Source organism: Phaenicophaeus curvirostris, chromosome 11 (assembly GCF_032191515.1).
Source record: "Phaenicophaeus curvirostris isolate KB17595 chromosome 11, BPBGC_Pcur_1.0, whole genome shotgun sequence".
NCBI classification, from domain to species: domain Eukaryota; kingdom Metazoa; phylum Chordata; class Aves; order Cuculiformes; family Cuculidae; genus Phaenicophaeus; species Phaenicophaeus curvirostris.
Window position 1 is genome coordinate 20,664,214 of NC_091402.1, and position 15,716 is coordinate 20,679,929.

The 15,716-nt window shown below is 42.7% G+C and overlaps 1 protein-coding gene across 2 annotated transcripts in view; it reads left to right on the forward strand.

The window, feature by feature from the left end:
* Nucleotides 1–15,716, forward strand: part of POC1A (POC1 centriolar protein A) — a 41,863-nt gene that overhangs the window by 16,961 nt on the left and 9,186 nt on the right. For both annotated transcript variants that reach the window (XM_069865873.1, XM_069865872.1), the window contains 2 exons: nt 9,452–9,520; nt 9,873–9,971. In XM_069865873.1, coding sequence (XP_069721974.1) covers nt 9,452–9,520; nt 9,873–9,971 — 168 coding nt within the window. The remainder of the gene's footprint in view (nt 1–9,451; nt 9,521–9,872; nt 9,972–15,716) is intronic.

Consider the following 15,716-nt stretch of genomic DNA (forward strand, 5'->3'; position numbering starts at 1 on the left):
GATGTCTGAAATGGTTGAGTTTGTCCTGTAACTTCTCCTACACTGTGTTAATCCACTTTCCTCCTTTTTTGTAATATTAATGGAAAAGTAGGCCAACCTCATCCTTAAAGCTCCACTTCATGGGTAGATGAGATTAAAGCTGAGCCAAGGGTTCAAATGCTGAAAAGGCTGGAGGAAAGGTTATAAATGCTGGGTCTCCTAAAACGTAAACCTCAACTGCGTAAAACTTTGAAAACTGGATTAAGTGGATACTCATAGAATCATTAAGGTTGGAAAAGACCTCCAAGATCATCCAGTTCAACTGTCAGCACAGCATCACTGTGCCTACTCTTATTGGTCAGGGGCTACAAAGCGTCTAAATGTTGTCCTAGTCTCAACTCATGTTTATGTTAATTGGCCAAGTGAGTGCTTAGGAAATAGCTTTCTGGAAAAGGGTAAGTGTGGAGGGATGGTGGATCTTTGCACCTCTCATCCTTGCCTTAGGAAGGGATGTGCCTGGTTATTCAGCAGGAAGCTGAACCTGCTTTCCATTTTTCTCTCTTCAGAGCTGTAGGTTGCTCCTTGATGAGTGCAGTGGCACAAAAAAAAAACAGTTTTGCTTTGAATGAGAGTCCAAAACTGATTATGGTGATGATATTAGACAATGGAAAGTCCCTTTAGGCTGACGCTGTATTTAACTTGGGGCTTCTACAAAACAGTTGGTTTGCGAATCATTGTTTAGAAGTAGAGTTAAAGCCCAGTGTTATCCGCCCCACCCTGTTTCAGATCAGTTAGATGCCTGCCACTCTTCTGGGCATCTGACACTGGAAATGCTTTGACGCTGGCACAGCTGAAAGGTAATTGTGAGATTACACCTTCTTTGGTTTGGAAAGAAGAAGTATAAAAGTGTCTGGCAGTGCTTTCTGGTCATCTTTAAGGGTGTTGCAGTGAGATGGCTGTGGAACCCCATCCTGGCATAGCCCTGGGCAGACATTCCCTCTGCTCACATTGTTGTGGGTTGTTTTTTTTCAATCCCTGGTTTACTCTGCTTTTCCATTAAAAATATATGTGCTTTCATTCACAGTGAGCAGCCAGCAGTGACAACAGTCCCTGCGTTCATCAGAAGCTGCTGGAGTGAATTCCTGCACTGGCTGCTTCTCTAACCTGTTCTGCTTTTTAATAAGCCCAAGCTGCTTAAAACTGAGGGGTTTTTTTCGTTTGTTTCCTCCAACCTTGCTGTGATTTCTGTATCTCCAAGTGGGTAAAAATGAAGTGGGAGTGGATTTTTTGGTCATTAAGTAGATTTGCCATAAGTGAGGGCTATAGGTTAGTCACCAAATGAACAGCTTGTTCTGAAGACATTCTTGAGTTGTGACTTTGTGGGGGTAAATATGCTGATTGAAACTTTGTTCTTACACTGACAGCTGTTATGTTGTTCTGGGAAGGCTGCATGCGAGTGGACACTTGAAGGAAAACAACGTAAGGTCCTTTAGCTGTGCTTTGACGCAACTGCTGGAGTGCCAGGAATTAGTTAGCAGCTGATTAGCTGTAGTTTACTTAGAGAGGCTCGCCAAGTTTACATTGCTGTCTTTAATTGTGGCGTAGCTGGCCCCCTTGTAGCAGAAGGAGCGTTAGAAACTGGGGGTTGCAGCTTGGAGCTGACATCTTACAGCTGGGAAATATCATTCTGTATCATGCTGCATATTTTAGTTCTGGAGTGCTTCGAGCTGTGAAGTACTCTTGCCTAATTCCATACGTATGAGACACCAGGTTGGTATGTAGGGCCACCTCTGGTACTGCATCGTCCTCAAGGAACAGAATGTTTTGTGGCTATAAGTCACCTCTGGAGAGTGACCAGAGGAGAGCAGGTATGTACGCAGAGCCTGTCCACCCATTGGGGCGACTTGTTTAGAGCATTTCCAGGCTGTCTTCCTTAGTGGAGTGGAAGTTCTCAGTAAATATTTAGAAAACATCTGCAAGGTTGTGTTTATAAATAGGAGGACACAAGATGCAAAGTTACGTTTCTCCAAGCAGCCTTGACTTGAATCACAAAGTAGCTGTGTTCCACCTGCCTGGGTGGCATAAGTGTTCTCTGCTTCGCTGCCACTCTGAAAAGCGAGATTGTCTGAGCAGGTGCACAAAACAGAAGTGTGCTCCTTTACTGTCTGCTGCCTGCTTTGCTGGGTGGCATTAAACATCTGTTGACTTCGAAGGGTGAGAACATACCAGGGCTGCACAGAGCTGGACCAGCAGAGGGAGAGCAGGGACACGTTGCAAACAGCAAGTGATTGGCTTTAGATTGGCATTTCTAAGTATTAGAAGTATTTAAAAGGAAATAAGAGCGCTCTATTTTTCCCTTGTATTGTTTTTTAAACAAGCTTTCAGGAGTTAAAAAGCTACTGAAGATTCGATCAGAAGGTGCCAGTGTAAGTTAGCTGTAGCACTTGCTACCTGGTGAAGGAGAGCACGAGCGTGGCAGTCTTGCTCTGTGTACTGATAGAGGAGTTTTTCAAAGATCAGTGACTGCATATCCTTGTGACTCCCTGTCAGAGAGATTCTGCATGAAGAAATCCCTTGTTGCCACTGCCATGTCTGTCCCCTTCGCTTTTCTCCTTGCTTCTCTTTCACTGTCCCTTTCTCTCCTTTCTGTTACCCACCCCTATTCCACAGTTTCTAGGAGTGTGCCCTTTTTCTGTTTAAATGCTTTTCTTGTCTTTAGCGTTAGAGGTGTGGATTCTTTCCACAGCCCTCATCATTTCCCAGTCCGTCCCTGCTTGAGGACAATGCTCAGCTCTGTCCCGTACCTCTTGATTTGCCAGTGTGCGGTGCCTGCACTGATGCCTTTTCCCCTTTCCACATCATCTTTTGGGGTATCTGTGTTGTTTGTAGAAAGACAACAAACATCCATGGCTTTCACAGCTTGCTTTCCGCCTCCCCCGAAACTCTTGCCTCTTTCCAAGTTTTGGATTTTCCTGCCTGATCCTGCTTCTGCAGGATGCGTGCTGCATCCTGTACCACGCTGGGAAACAAGAGTGTGTAGCTGTCACCTGTCTTGCCCCTTGTATTTCTTCCTGCCTGTCATCATCTCTGAATTCAGCTTTCTCCTACTACGTATCCTGCTATTGTCTTTCACATTTTCTGAGGAGCTTGAATAGCTCTTTATAGCTGTGGGTTTCCTTGTTGCAAGTTTGTCCTTGATCCTGAGTTACAGGCACAGTGCTTCCGCCTTACCAAAAGGTTTGTTAATTTGAATTGCTCTTCACTGAGCTCTCTTACTCTCTTCACTGATTTATATGCTGCTGAAACCAAGTGATAGGTCAACGACTCATCACATCAGCATCTTGTTTCAGGCCCTCTGTGTTCTTTGGCACTCAAATGCATTTATCAGATTTCCTACCTGCTCATGGTGTTTTCCTAATTTTCTTTATCAGTTATTCTTTGCAACTTTTCCTCCTCTACCCTCTGTCATTTCACTGTCCATCTGTCCAAGTGAGACTTGCCCTCTTCTCCTGTGCCACAGAGCAATTGAAAGCATTGTCAACAGTGGTAATGACTGCTTTGATTATTATTTCCTTTATGCCTTGAAGTGATGATCCCATGTCTAGGATCCCAGTGTGCTTGTTGCTGCCTCTAATTTGCTTGTCAGACCTCGTCACCACTTGTATTTCTTTTCTCTTTGGACTGGTTAATCTGTTCCAGGGGCGTCTGACTGAATGTACTGGCTCATACCTTCACACTTCTACATCTCCTTTTGTGGGCAGCGGAAGAGGAAGCTCTCCTCCAATTCAGCTATTTGCATCCTCTAGACGTGTCTTGTTCCAGCTCCTGGCACCTCCCTTACTCTGTTATCTGGCTCTTCTCTGGTATCCTTTAGTTTCTCCCAGGATTTAAAGGAAGAAGAAAAAAAAAAAAGAATCTGCTGGCATACTTGACCTCACTTGTCTCTCCAGCTACCTTCCTCTCTGCCTCTCCTTTCGTTGTGCAGACTGTGCATCATTAAACTACTCTCCTGTGGTTTATTCCTGGACCCTCTCCAGCCTGGCTCTTGTTTCTTTTGTTAGGCTGGAGCCAAGATGTTAACTCTGTTCCTAGCTGAAGCTCGCTAGTCTGGCCTCTCTTGACTTGAATTGGCAGCCGGTGTTGGCCCTGCTGTTCTTGAAGTTGTGTACCTTGTGTCCTCCAGCAGTTCTGTGGGGGAGGAAATGTTCAAAAGGGCCATCTCTGTGACTGTGCACTTATTATTTATAGATGGTACACATTCATCTGCTATCTGCAAGCAGGTATGACTGTTTGCTCCAGGCGTATTTCCACTCCTACAAACTAAACTCTTGGACTTTCTCTTAAGTATTTATTTCAGAGAGATCTATTTTTAGTGCCACTCTTGAAAGCTTTGTGTTCAGGGATGCTGTTCCTGTTGTCTCTTGTCATCCCTGTGTCAAGTATTACAGATGCTGTTAGCATCCTGCCAGTCACTCATTTAGTTCTGTACTCTGTGTCCTGGCTTCAGATCCCATCTCTGTAGGTGATGAATGCATTAAAGCTGTTCCCGAATAGTTCTAAACTTCTTTTTCTAGAGCCATACTTAACGTTTTGTGTGAGCTGATAAACTTTTGGTTTGCTGAGGCAGAAGAGTCTTGTGATCATTAGCCGCCTTCTGTAGGAAGTGGGAAAACAAGGAGAAGGTATAATCTCTTCTCTCTGGGGCATAGCCTGCTCATAAATTAGATTGCCTAACATGCTGTGCTTCACCCTTTTTACCTACGTATGCAGCTAGGAGTGGGATGTCACCTGGAATTCCAGCTGGAATGTCTATCTGACCTTGCCAGAACACTGCTACCAAGGACTAGGTTTGATCCTGTGATCATGTATCCTGTATGGCTTCCTCTTTTTTTTTGTTTCCTGTTTCTTTGCTGCATCTAGTGTGTGAGCAATTTGTCCTTTTTAAGGTTCTCTGGGGCTTATCTCCACCCTGCCCTTGGTACTCCTCTTTTGTTAGAGGAGATGAGTTGAATATTGATTAGTGGCAATGTTCTTCCCACTTAACATTTCAAGTGGATGACTTTCTGCTCTCTTTTCTACTTTCCCTCAAACTTCCTGCAGCGCTTTCCCAGTGTGATCTAAACTATTACTGTGATTTCAAACTTTGCCATGCACAACAGCTCAGCGGTCCTCATGTTATTGGTCTGCTGAGGGCTAAATAGAAATGTTCCTTACCACTGACTTGGTGTAGCTCAATTGTCCAACGCCTTCTTTTTGCGGCTTGCTGTTCAATCTAAGCTGCAGGAATTTGAGGACCCGTGCTAGCAGCTTGTGTGCTGCTCGTAGCGCAATGAGGATGCAGAAATGGAACTTCCAAACCCTCAGGAAATACTGATAGAGGGGCATTTGTATCTTGCTACAGGAAGAGGAATAAAGTGGTCTTTTAGAAGGCTACTGCATCACACATGTTCTCATTGCATGGGAAATAACCTTAAAATTCTCCCTTCAGCTTGTAGAGGGGAATATGCAATTGCTGCTTTTTGTCACTTCAGACTTTTCTTCCACATTTGAACTTGAATTCTTCAGTCTCTGACCAGGTACCTGTTGTCCAGAACTGCACGAGAAACCTGTTTGATCTCTGCTGCACTCACCTGGAACAGATGGGTGTCAGGCTGTCTCTGATCAGTGGCGTGTGTAGCTTCTTATTTTTCGTTTTGTGTTTGTTAAATTACGTGAGTATTTGGCAAACTCTTATTTGTATGTTGCTATAGCAAACCTGCAATATCCAGGAAGAGTGCTGCTAAGTGTATGTAGCAAAAATACTTTTCACTTAATTTATGTCAACAAAGCTGTAGAGGATGTTGTGTCTATAGACTTGTTTGTTCCACTTCTTTCGATTTATAAAGGCACATTCAGTCTTTGATATCAGTTTCTATTTTAGGAGGAATATGTTCTGTTGAATTTTTTTGTTTTTTCTTCTTTTTTCCCACCCCTTCAGAATGCCTTGACTTTGGAGTCGGTTCACTGCCTGTTTTGATGTGATTTGTATTGTGCTGAATTTTATCTAAATACACTGAAATATTTAGACTGATAAAAATAACTTTGTGAAACATTGCTCCCCTCCAGTACTCCTCACTTGTGCTTGTTCCCGAACGTTTTGTCTTAAGCAATGTCTTGAATGTTTTTGAATGCTGACTGGTTTATTACAGTCAGAATGCAGCTTCTGTGTCCTCAGCTCTGTTATCTTTGAGCAGTATTCACCGCTGTGCAGCTTCCTGACCGTGTACATCTTCCTGCTCTTTTTTATTGCTTATTTATCTTGTGCTTTTGCATTTTTTAGAGAGTCTCCGTTCCTGACAGTGTGGCCAGAGAGCTGAACTACTGGGGAAGGTGGGTGGGAGCAGAAGGCAGAAGCACTCTCTGTCTCAGCTGATTGATGGCAGTATCTTTGGTTTGAAATATCTGCATCGTTTAATGCTGTGTTAGTCGAATGAGCCCAGTCACACTAATGACTGAGTGTGCCTTTTGGAATGGCTGCTAGATCAATTCTCTTAAGTGACACGTTGCTATTAGAAAGCCTCAAAACCTTTTGAAGTTGCTGCAGGTGAAATTATAACATGGAAGCACTTTAATGTGTTTTAAGGAAGCTAAAACTCTTCTCACTGGCAGTGACTGCATCAAGATTAGTTTTGCTGGCATAACCTTGTGCCAGCATATTTGAAAGTGAGCAGGTTTGTGGGACACAGGCTGCAGCAAGCAGTGGGTGTTTATACCAAATACAATCTTTGGATATTTATCATCTTCGGGGTTAACCCTACAAAGGAGAGAAAGAAAGTAAACCAGAAGCAAACTGGATGTGAGATTTCCATGCGACGCCCTTTGGGAAGATGTGAATTCTTAACAGAATAGTCCACCCTTGCAACTCAGTATAGGGTGGGAAGAAGCTTTTTGGCTTCTGAGATATATGATCTTAGTTGAAAGAGGATAACTCTGCTTTTGTCTGGAGGTGTACGTTTGTGTGGTGGAGTTTTCTGGTGGTGGTTGTGGCTTTTCTGATGGTGTTTTTCAGCCTGTCAGTAGTTCAGCTTGCTTTCCTAACAGGCTTGGCCATAGGCTGCCTCTACCCGTTCCAGCATGGGCAAAAGCTCAGGCTTTGTGAAGTCTGCGAAGTAACGTGTTCAGCAGCTGACATAAAACTTCACTGCCTGGCTCCTCAGCTGTTTATTCTACGGAGAACAGTTTGTCTGTGGTGCCTGTGCTCGAACACACGTAATGATTTCCCAGCCCTGTTTAACTGCATCTCGCAATGCCTGCCTCATCCTTCCCATGTGCTTTCTGAAAGGTTGAAAACGTATTAAAATAGATGCTTGGTGTGAAACGAATGCGTTTACTCAAGCAGTGCTGGAGCAGTCAGCACCATTTAAAGTCTCTCAGAACCGACTGTTGATTTAACAGCAAGGCTTCTCCAAAATGCACGTGTCTGTGTTGTACGAAGATGAAGCTGGGTGCATTAACTCTGGCATCTCTTCTCTAAAGCTACGAAGAGAATAGCAGTTTAAGCCAGCCTTCGTTCTTCGGTTTAAAAACCTGACGACTCTCACAAACCTGTATAAATCATTAGGATGTAAGTTAAAAATGGCAAATGATGGTGGTGTAAGAGTGCCTGTCTGCTGTTTGCATTCTCCAGTGCTGCTGCAGGTGCTTGCTTGGTTTGAAGCCTCTGTCATTGCTTGGCCATGTGCCTATGCTGAAGGAGATAGGAAGCAGTGGTTCTGTTTTGTTTCTGATGCCTTTGGATGTACCTTCTGTGTTGGCTTTGTCCCGCTAGTTGGTATCCAAAGAGAATGCCTCCCTCCTGCCAAACTCTGGACAGTGCTACAGACCACAGAGCATCGAAGCTATTGTACAAATGCAGTATATTCTGCTTACGCTGCTCTATCTGCCACTCAGCAACCTGTTCTTTTCACCAGTGCTCCTCAGGTAGCCTTGGCTTTTTCTTCCTCCTGTGCTGAAAACTTTGTGGGCTTCTTGGCTGCCAAGTCTCGGATAAAATGAGTAGTTGGATTCTGCTCTAAATACTGAATCTTCTGTGTTCAGTTATTCTGCTTGAACAGACTTCAATGCTTCTAACCTTAGTCAAATGAATTGACTCAGATGGGTTGCTTTGGTTGATGTCTGGGCAAGCAAATTTGTTGAATCATTGAGGTTGGAAAAGACTTCGGAGATCGGCACGTCCAGCCATCAGCCTGTCTCCATGGTGCCTACTAAATCATGGCCCAAAGTGTCTTGTCTACATGCTTTCCGAACCCTTCCAGGGATGGAGACTCCACTGCTTCCCTGGGCAGCCTCTGCCAGTGCTTCACCACTCTTTAGCTAAAGACATTTTCTGAATGTTCTCAAATTATGTTATGGTGGAGTAAGCAAGAGCTTACAAGTCTTAGATCTTATGCAGTGAGTAGTTTGTACGGAGTAGTTTGTATCCTAGAAATATACAGTAGAGCGTGTGATGACTGTAAAAAAACCCCAAACAAATAAAACCAACCAACCAAACTGTCCCCCACCTTTTCCTTTGTGATAGAGCTGATTCTTTCAGTTCTTGCCTGTAGCCCTACCTGTTGGCTGTTTTATCATAATTTTTCATAGTGACAGCTATGTATTTTAATTAAAAGGCATTTTTAATAGAAAGCATCTGGAGAGAAGATGCCATTTTTCTATGGTTGAATCTGTTTCTTGCAGGGGTCCATGAAATTTGCTGTCTGATGTCAGTGTCTTGAAGGTTCTGGGTGATGTTTGGCACTTCGGCCACTGGAGTTCCACAATTATGTGAAAATCTTGGCTTAATGCGTTTTCCCTTCATGGTTCTAGTGTTTGTGCTGTGAGGAGAAGCTTGGAAAATGTAGATTCTGAGGGCTTGGCAACTAAAGCCTGAAAGGTTCTCAAATGTGTTTTTTAAAAAACTTTTTTTTTTTTTTAATGGGACATGGTTTATGATTTGTGAATGCTTAGAAATTTCAGTAGTGGGGGTATTTTACGTCTAATAGTCTTTCTCATGGCTTCTGATGCTGCTCTGTGTGTATCTGTGTGTTTAAACCTCTTTTTCTGCTTTAAGCCTTTCCATCAGGTGGCTGAAGGCTGCATTTAACTGAACTCAAGTTTCACAGCTTTTCATAAACGAACAGGAGTTTCAGAAATTCGTAATTCTATAGGGAAGAGAGAATGATTGAAAGGGAATGAGGAAATGCTCATAAAAACTTGATCCTGTGGATATTGAAAAGTGCCTTCAAACTGGAGGTAGAAAAGAGGGAAGTGGTGGGTGCCAGCACTCATAGCATGTTAATTGTGGCCCTCTTACCTGCCAAGTAAAAGCCTTTTAAATTTTAAATTAGGATGTTAATTGTCAAATGAGAAATATCTCATAAAGCTGTAATGAATGGAGCTTTATAACACTTTCTCTTTTGCAGTTTTTAAACATATCTTTTAAATCTATTGGCAGGGACCAGCTACCTGTGTAGCGTTTTCAAGAGTTGGAGACTTATTTGCCTCTGGAGGTTCTGATGAGCAGGTATCTGACTAGTTTTAATTTGATAGTTTTGTGCCCTGCTGTTACTGTTTACTTTGCATTTTATTGCTTTCAAAGAGAATACAAATATTTAAGAACAGCGAGAGATATTAAACATAGGATTATCTGATTGAGGAAGCAGTTCAGCTGGACTATCTGGGGAAGGGTACGTACAACAGAAGTAAAATTACCCTGTATGTAGCCCATGTCATGTGCCTTTCTGAGGCATCTGTTTTTTATAGATTTGCCTAGATTTGTGCTGACTGTTCTCTGATGTGTAGGCAAAATTGACCTTTAAGCAAATGTAGATGGAAAATGTTAAGAGATAACTTAGCCACTTGCCTTTCTTCTGCAGGTGATGGTGTGGAAGACCAACTTTGATGCAGCAGATTATGATGATGTACTGAAAACACAGAAGTCTAGCATGAATGTGGATGGGGCCCAGCCCACTCTGGTACGTCAGCATACAGAGAGTTCCTTTCCAGTATGCTTTCTGCAACTTGAAAGCATGTGGCTCTTTCCCACAGTTGAAAGATAGATCCATCTTTCCTTGGTATTTATTTTAGCTGCAGGATGTCTGTTTTTAACTGATCTCATGTTGTTTGTTTTGTTTAACTGTACTTACTTTATAGGAAGATTATATATAATGACTTTAAAAAGGAAATAAATTTAGTGCATATATATGCATTTTTGTATTAACAGCCTGTGTTTAAGAATGTGTGGTAGGCTTGGATGATAGTCCACAAAAAAAGCATGGATGTAACATCTGAAGTCAGTTTTACCAGCTGGTATGGATCCTTTAGGCTGCTGTCAGTCCTGAAAATAGATACTGTTCATGGTATCTTTTCACTGACAATCAGCAAAGTAAAAATGGTTGGACTCGATGATCCGGTGGGTCTCTTCCAACCTGGTGATTCTATGATTCTATGAAAATGAATCTGCATAGACTACACACGTGAGAAATAGATCACGTATTCTGCTGGAGCTTCTTTCCTAAATAGTTGGGGACATCCATTCGTATTCATTCCCTGAACCCTGTGTTAAGAGATAATCTGAGTTCTGACAGTAACTGATGGATAAATCCATCAACTGAGTGATTTGATATGATGCACTGGTGGAAGTGTAGTACTGATGCTGGATGTCCTGGCTGTTACAAGAATAACCCTTTAAACTTACTGCCCATTGGAGTTAGTTTTGCACGTGGTGATGTTTCACTTAAACTTCTGGATTTTTTTCTTGTCAATCTTTGGATGGTTTTAATACATTTAGGAATACCTACAGGATTTTGAAATGTCTTGTTACGGTGACTGTGTTCTGGTATATCTTACAATCATAGAATGGTTTTAGTTGGAAAAGACCTTTAGGATCATTGAGTCCAGCCCTGGATCCATCCGCTACTGGACCATGTCCCCAAGTCCAACATCTACTCATCTTTTAAATACCTGTGGGGGTGGTGACTCAACCACCTCCCTAGGCAGCATCTTGTTCGACATGAGCTGTAAGCTAAAAAGCTCTTGTGAACCAGGGTGTTTATGTGGCATTGCCTCAGTTGAAAGGTAAGCTTCTAGCCAGCGCCTGTTGTTCTGTGGCAGTGTCTTCAATTTTATTAACTTAGATATTTGCTGGGCTGATAAATCTATGTTCTCTTTTAAACATAGTGTTTTTATTTAATGTGACTTCAGTCCATAGCTGGAGGTGTTGAAATAGCTGTAGTATTTTGTGATGGATAAGATTTGAGTTTGCAGCTCTAAATCTCCTTACTATGTGGAGCGCTCTGTAAAGAAAGCAAACAAAACCAGAGGACGTTGGTGCTAGTAGAGTGGGAGAGGATGGTAGGAAGCAGTCACAGAAGGAAGGAGGAGGTGAAAGTCTTTATTGATCCTCAGCTGGTTTTGGCTAAAACTGATTTCTTCCTTTTCCTCCTCTCCTGTGTTCTATTTCCAATTCTAAAGTTATGCAGGCTATGAAACTGGCTGTGCAGTGACCTCTGTGCTTATTGGCCTATTGAACCAAACTAACTTTGAACTCTGCTTTAATTCATGCCATTCGTGGCAGTCTGCTCTTTTCTTTCAAGTGAATTTCATTTTTCTTTTGGAAATGTGTTGTACTGGGCTCCTTAAGAGCACTGTCACTGCTATGTTCAGTTCCTTCTTCCTTTGAGCAAAACATTTGCTTTTTAATAACAAAGTATGTATTTTGGTGGATTTTGTTTAGTTGAGATCAATTATTTTTCCCATCAAAATCAGGCTTGAAACTGCCACCTGTGGCTCTTGAGGGGCGAGGACCTAAAAGAAAGCCAGAACATACACATTTTGGTTGGGATTTCATAAATGTGGACTCTCCTGCTTGTCCTGGGGTCAGTTACTGTGAGCGTAAGGGTGAGCTCCTTGGAAGTTAAAGGGTGCTCAATTGCAGAGCCACCAAGCTTGAAAGCTGAGAGCATAGCAGACTTGACAAAGTGAAGCTTGGGAAGAGCAGCGCTGCCATAGGAAGGACTTCTAAAAAGTAAGTAGCCTGTGCTCTTCAAATGTGTCTTTGGGTTAAGACACGCTTTTAGGCTGGATTTAACATTTTCTCCAGGTGTTGGACTATACATATTTCTCCAATGGCTGTTTTTCCCAAATCTTTCTGTTGGATGGGATTGGAGACTAACACCAAAAGATGTGATCTGGTCATAAAGTCTGTAACTGATGTCCAAAGCTGACTCTACCTCTCCTGTGCTGGTTCTGTGTTTGACCTTGGGTGCCTCCTGTGCTGAGCCCGTGATCCCTGTGCTGACTGCAGCAATTCATTCTGTCAGCTACTCGTTCCTCGTGTAAATAAATTCCTCTTGAGTTACTCATAGGCCAGATGTGCCTTTTTTGACCTTTTGGCTTCCAAATTGGTAACTGTCTCTAATTTTGGCAGCCCTTAATACTTATGAATACTTTTGTACATTTTTTTCTTTTTTTTTTTTTTTACTTGCTGTGCAACCCCCTCCTGGGAAACAATTTCAGAGCTGCAGCTCTTTGCAATTGGATGTGAATGTGTGTTGTCATTTGCACCTCCTTCGAGCCCTTCTATTTATTTACTTTTAAGAGTTGTAAGGGAAGAATCCTGTATTCAACAGCAGGGGACCCAGCCTTCAGGATAAATGTGATCTGCAGAATGATTATTTTTCCTGATCTGCTTGTCACCTTGTTTTAATGAGGATGCATTTCCACTCCCGTCCTGTACATAGTTGTCTTCCTCTTGTAATACGTAGGTAGATCACTTACTTAACAGAACAGCGGTGTGATGAAATGCTCAACATGTTTCCAGTTCTGTACCTTAGGCGTTGCCTGAAGAGGCTGTGCCTGTAAACCTTGAGAACCAGAAGGGTATAACTTTGTTGTTCACATCCCTCTTTTTGCGAAGCGCAATTCCTAGTTCTTTCCGTGCATGAAGAGTGCTCTTCCGCTCATCTTGCTGGTAACCAGAGGTTTAGAGCAGCATGAACTCTAACCCCCAAGAGACACCAAACTCTTAGTTGAGTGAGTTGTTGTGTTGAGCAAGGCTGGCTGGTGAGAATGTCTGCTTGATCTCTTCCTGCCTGGTTCAGCGTCCTCAGACTCTGGGGAAAATAATCCTTCTTCCCTAGAAGGATGATTCTAGCCAATGTGGGCACATTGCCCTTTCATTTATAAACACATTTCTCTTAAAAAGAGAGATACAAACTTGATCTTATGTAGTGTGTTCACAGGCCTATCTGAACTCCTTCACTCGCGTCCATCCGGATAACCTCTTTCACTTAAATTACACAAACCTCCCTCCATCTGCCTGCCTCTACCAGTGGTTCCCTTAAGCTTGGGCCCAAGAGTGTCTTGGGATTTACAAGGGTGTGAGATGTGCTTATTAACCCAGTTTTTTCTTGGGGTTATCACAGCCTTAATATTTATTGGTCTATGGCAAAACACATCCATTATTGTAGAGGTGCCAAGTTTTAATGCTTTAACTTGCTATTTTTAGTAGCACCAATAGGGAGAAAGGCTCTGTCTCAATTATTTCTGGCCTCTTGCTTATCTAACCCGACTGACCTTTGGTGTGAAGCAAAAATGCAAACAAAAATGAAAGGAAAGTAATGTTTTCACCTCCCTTCCTTTTTTCTCCCCCGCCCTTCCAGCTCCCTTTCTGTTATCACAACTGGCATCCTGAAGTAAGAGGTGAGCAGGGCTGAATGGTCCTATAAATTATTTCACAGAGCCAATTAAAGTTGTATTTTAATCCCAGTTGTTATGCTGATTTGGACAATTGATGTCGGAGTAATGTAAGTCTTGAAGAGTGATTACTCCAGATATTTCAGTGCTGCCCTGAGGAGGGGATGCTTTCCCAGCTGGGAGAAAAGTGCTTGAGCTTGGAGAGCTGGGTTCCGTCAATGATATTTTGTGTTTAGCAGGGAGAAATGAGGTTACCTCTCTGTTTTCGGCGAGTCCTCCAATCTAGCAGGTGTACTCCGTCTGACCTTCCTGCAGAGCTTACCTTGAAGCCTTTGTGCTTCCAGTGGATGTCACTGTTGCTCTCTGGGAGTGCATTTAAAACATCGCTTTACCTGTGGTGAAAATGACTCCTCGAAATAGAAGACTTTTAATGGTATTTCTCTCTCACTTGGGTTAGAAGAAATGGGGGCTTAATAAATGCTGTACCCTACATTTGGGAGCTTTCTGCTCCTCTTGTTTCTCAGGGAATTTTTTCAGCTAAGATAGTGAGTTTAGTTGCACTTCTTGAATTTTAATACGTTTTATTGAATTGAATACATTGTATTGCTTAATGGGAATGCCATCTTTCTAGGTACTTGAAAATTAATTCTTAATGGCATAATACTCTCTTTAAAAGCAAAAAAACCCAAACAGCAGTTATATAGCGGAAATTAATTTAAAGAGACTTAAAGGTAGAGTTGAGCCTGCCCCCCTTGCACAACTTGGTTCCTTCTTTCCAGTGGAGACAGTTGAAGAGAAGGGAAAATAAATATTTCCTTTAGACAGAATTCTAAGAATCCTGCTTTTTATTAGTATGTGTAAAATTCAGGGTAGGTAGTTATCCCGTCAGTATTTCTTCTGAATATCACCGTTTAGAAAGCAAAATGGCATTTTTTAATTGTCCCTTGCAGTTTTACTGCAGATGTACGTGCATTGGGTAGCTCATACTTGCCCCCCACCTGCTGATCCTCACTCTTAATAGCTGTCCAGAATGCTGTTTAGCCAGAAGAGTTTTCATAAGAGGCTCAGTAAGAGACCTGTGGAATGAAGGCTGATTAATTTTCCCCTTCCCCCAAGTAGTTGTGCTGTGCTGTCTTTAAGTGGTTGCTATAAATAAATCACTTCTGTTTTCCCTTTGTCACTGAGCTGTATTGTATTCTGAAACTGCTCATCTATTCTTCCTTTAATGTTCAGCTTCTCACTAAGCTCCCGGTGCTTAATAAACAGATGTTGTAATAAGATATCTAATGGTAAATGCATTTGTTCAGTTGTGCTGAATAACTGGCATGCGTGAACTCGGACTATGACAGTTCAAACCTCTGCAGCGGTGTCATTGTTCCTGCTGCCTGTCCCCAGGCTGCAGCTGGGACTTCACCTTGTAGGTGAGTCAGGTGGGAGGGAGCACAGGGCTCTCTGATAGTCATGCTCGTCAGTACCAAGACTGTCACAAAGCCAATGCATGTTTCAGGGCTCTTTCTATGTTTTTATACTTTTAAAAAAATCTTCAGAATTTAAATCACCAGAGGCTGGTTCACCTCGCTGACAGGCTGGGAGAGATGGGGTTGTTCAGCCTGGAGAAGAGAAGGCTCCATGGAGACCTTAGACCAGCCGATCCTTTGCTGTTGTCCTGCTGCTGTTCTCTACGTCGCGGGCTGCGTTTACAACTCCATGTGTGTCTAGTAGAGAGTTTGCAGGCGTTTTTGTGAGCTCCACCTTGTGCTGGGCATGCCTGTGTTGGGCAAATCCAAGTTTAACCCTTGTTGAATTCTTCTTTGAGAAGCCTAGTTGGACGGATCCCAGACTTCACATTGCAGCTTGATGTGATGAGTAGGTGGGATGAGTAAGAAGCCAGAGAGAACTGGCTTCAGTTTCTCTGCCTGGCTGCTTTTGGGCAGTGCTCAAAGTGCTGTCTGTGGGTGTGGGTGTTGGGTACTTGGTTTTTTGCACCTGCTGGGGCAGGGCAGATTAGGTAGGATGTACGTGTT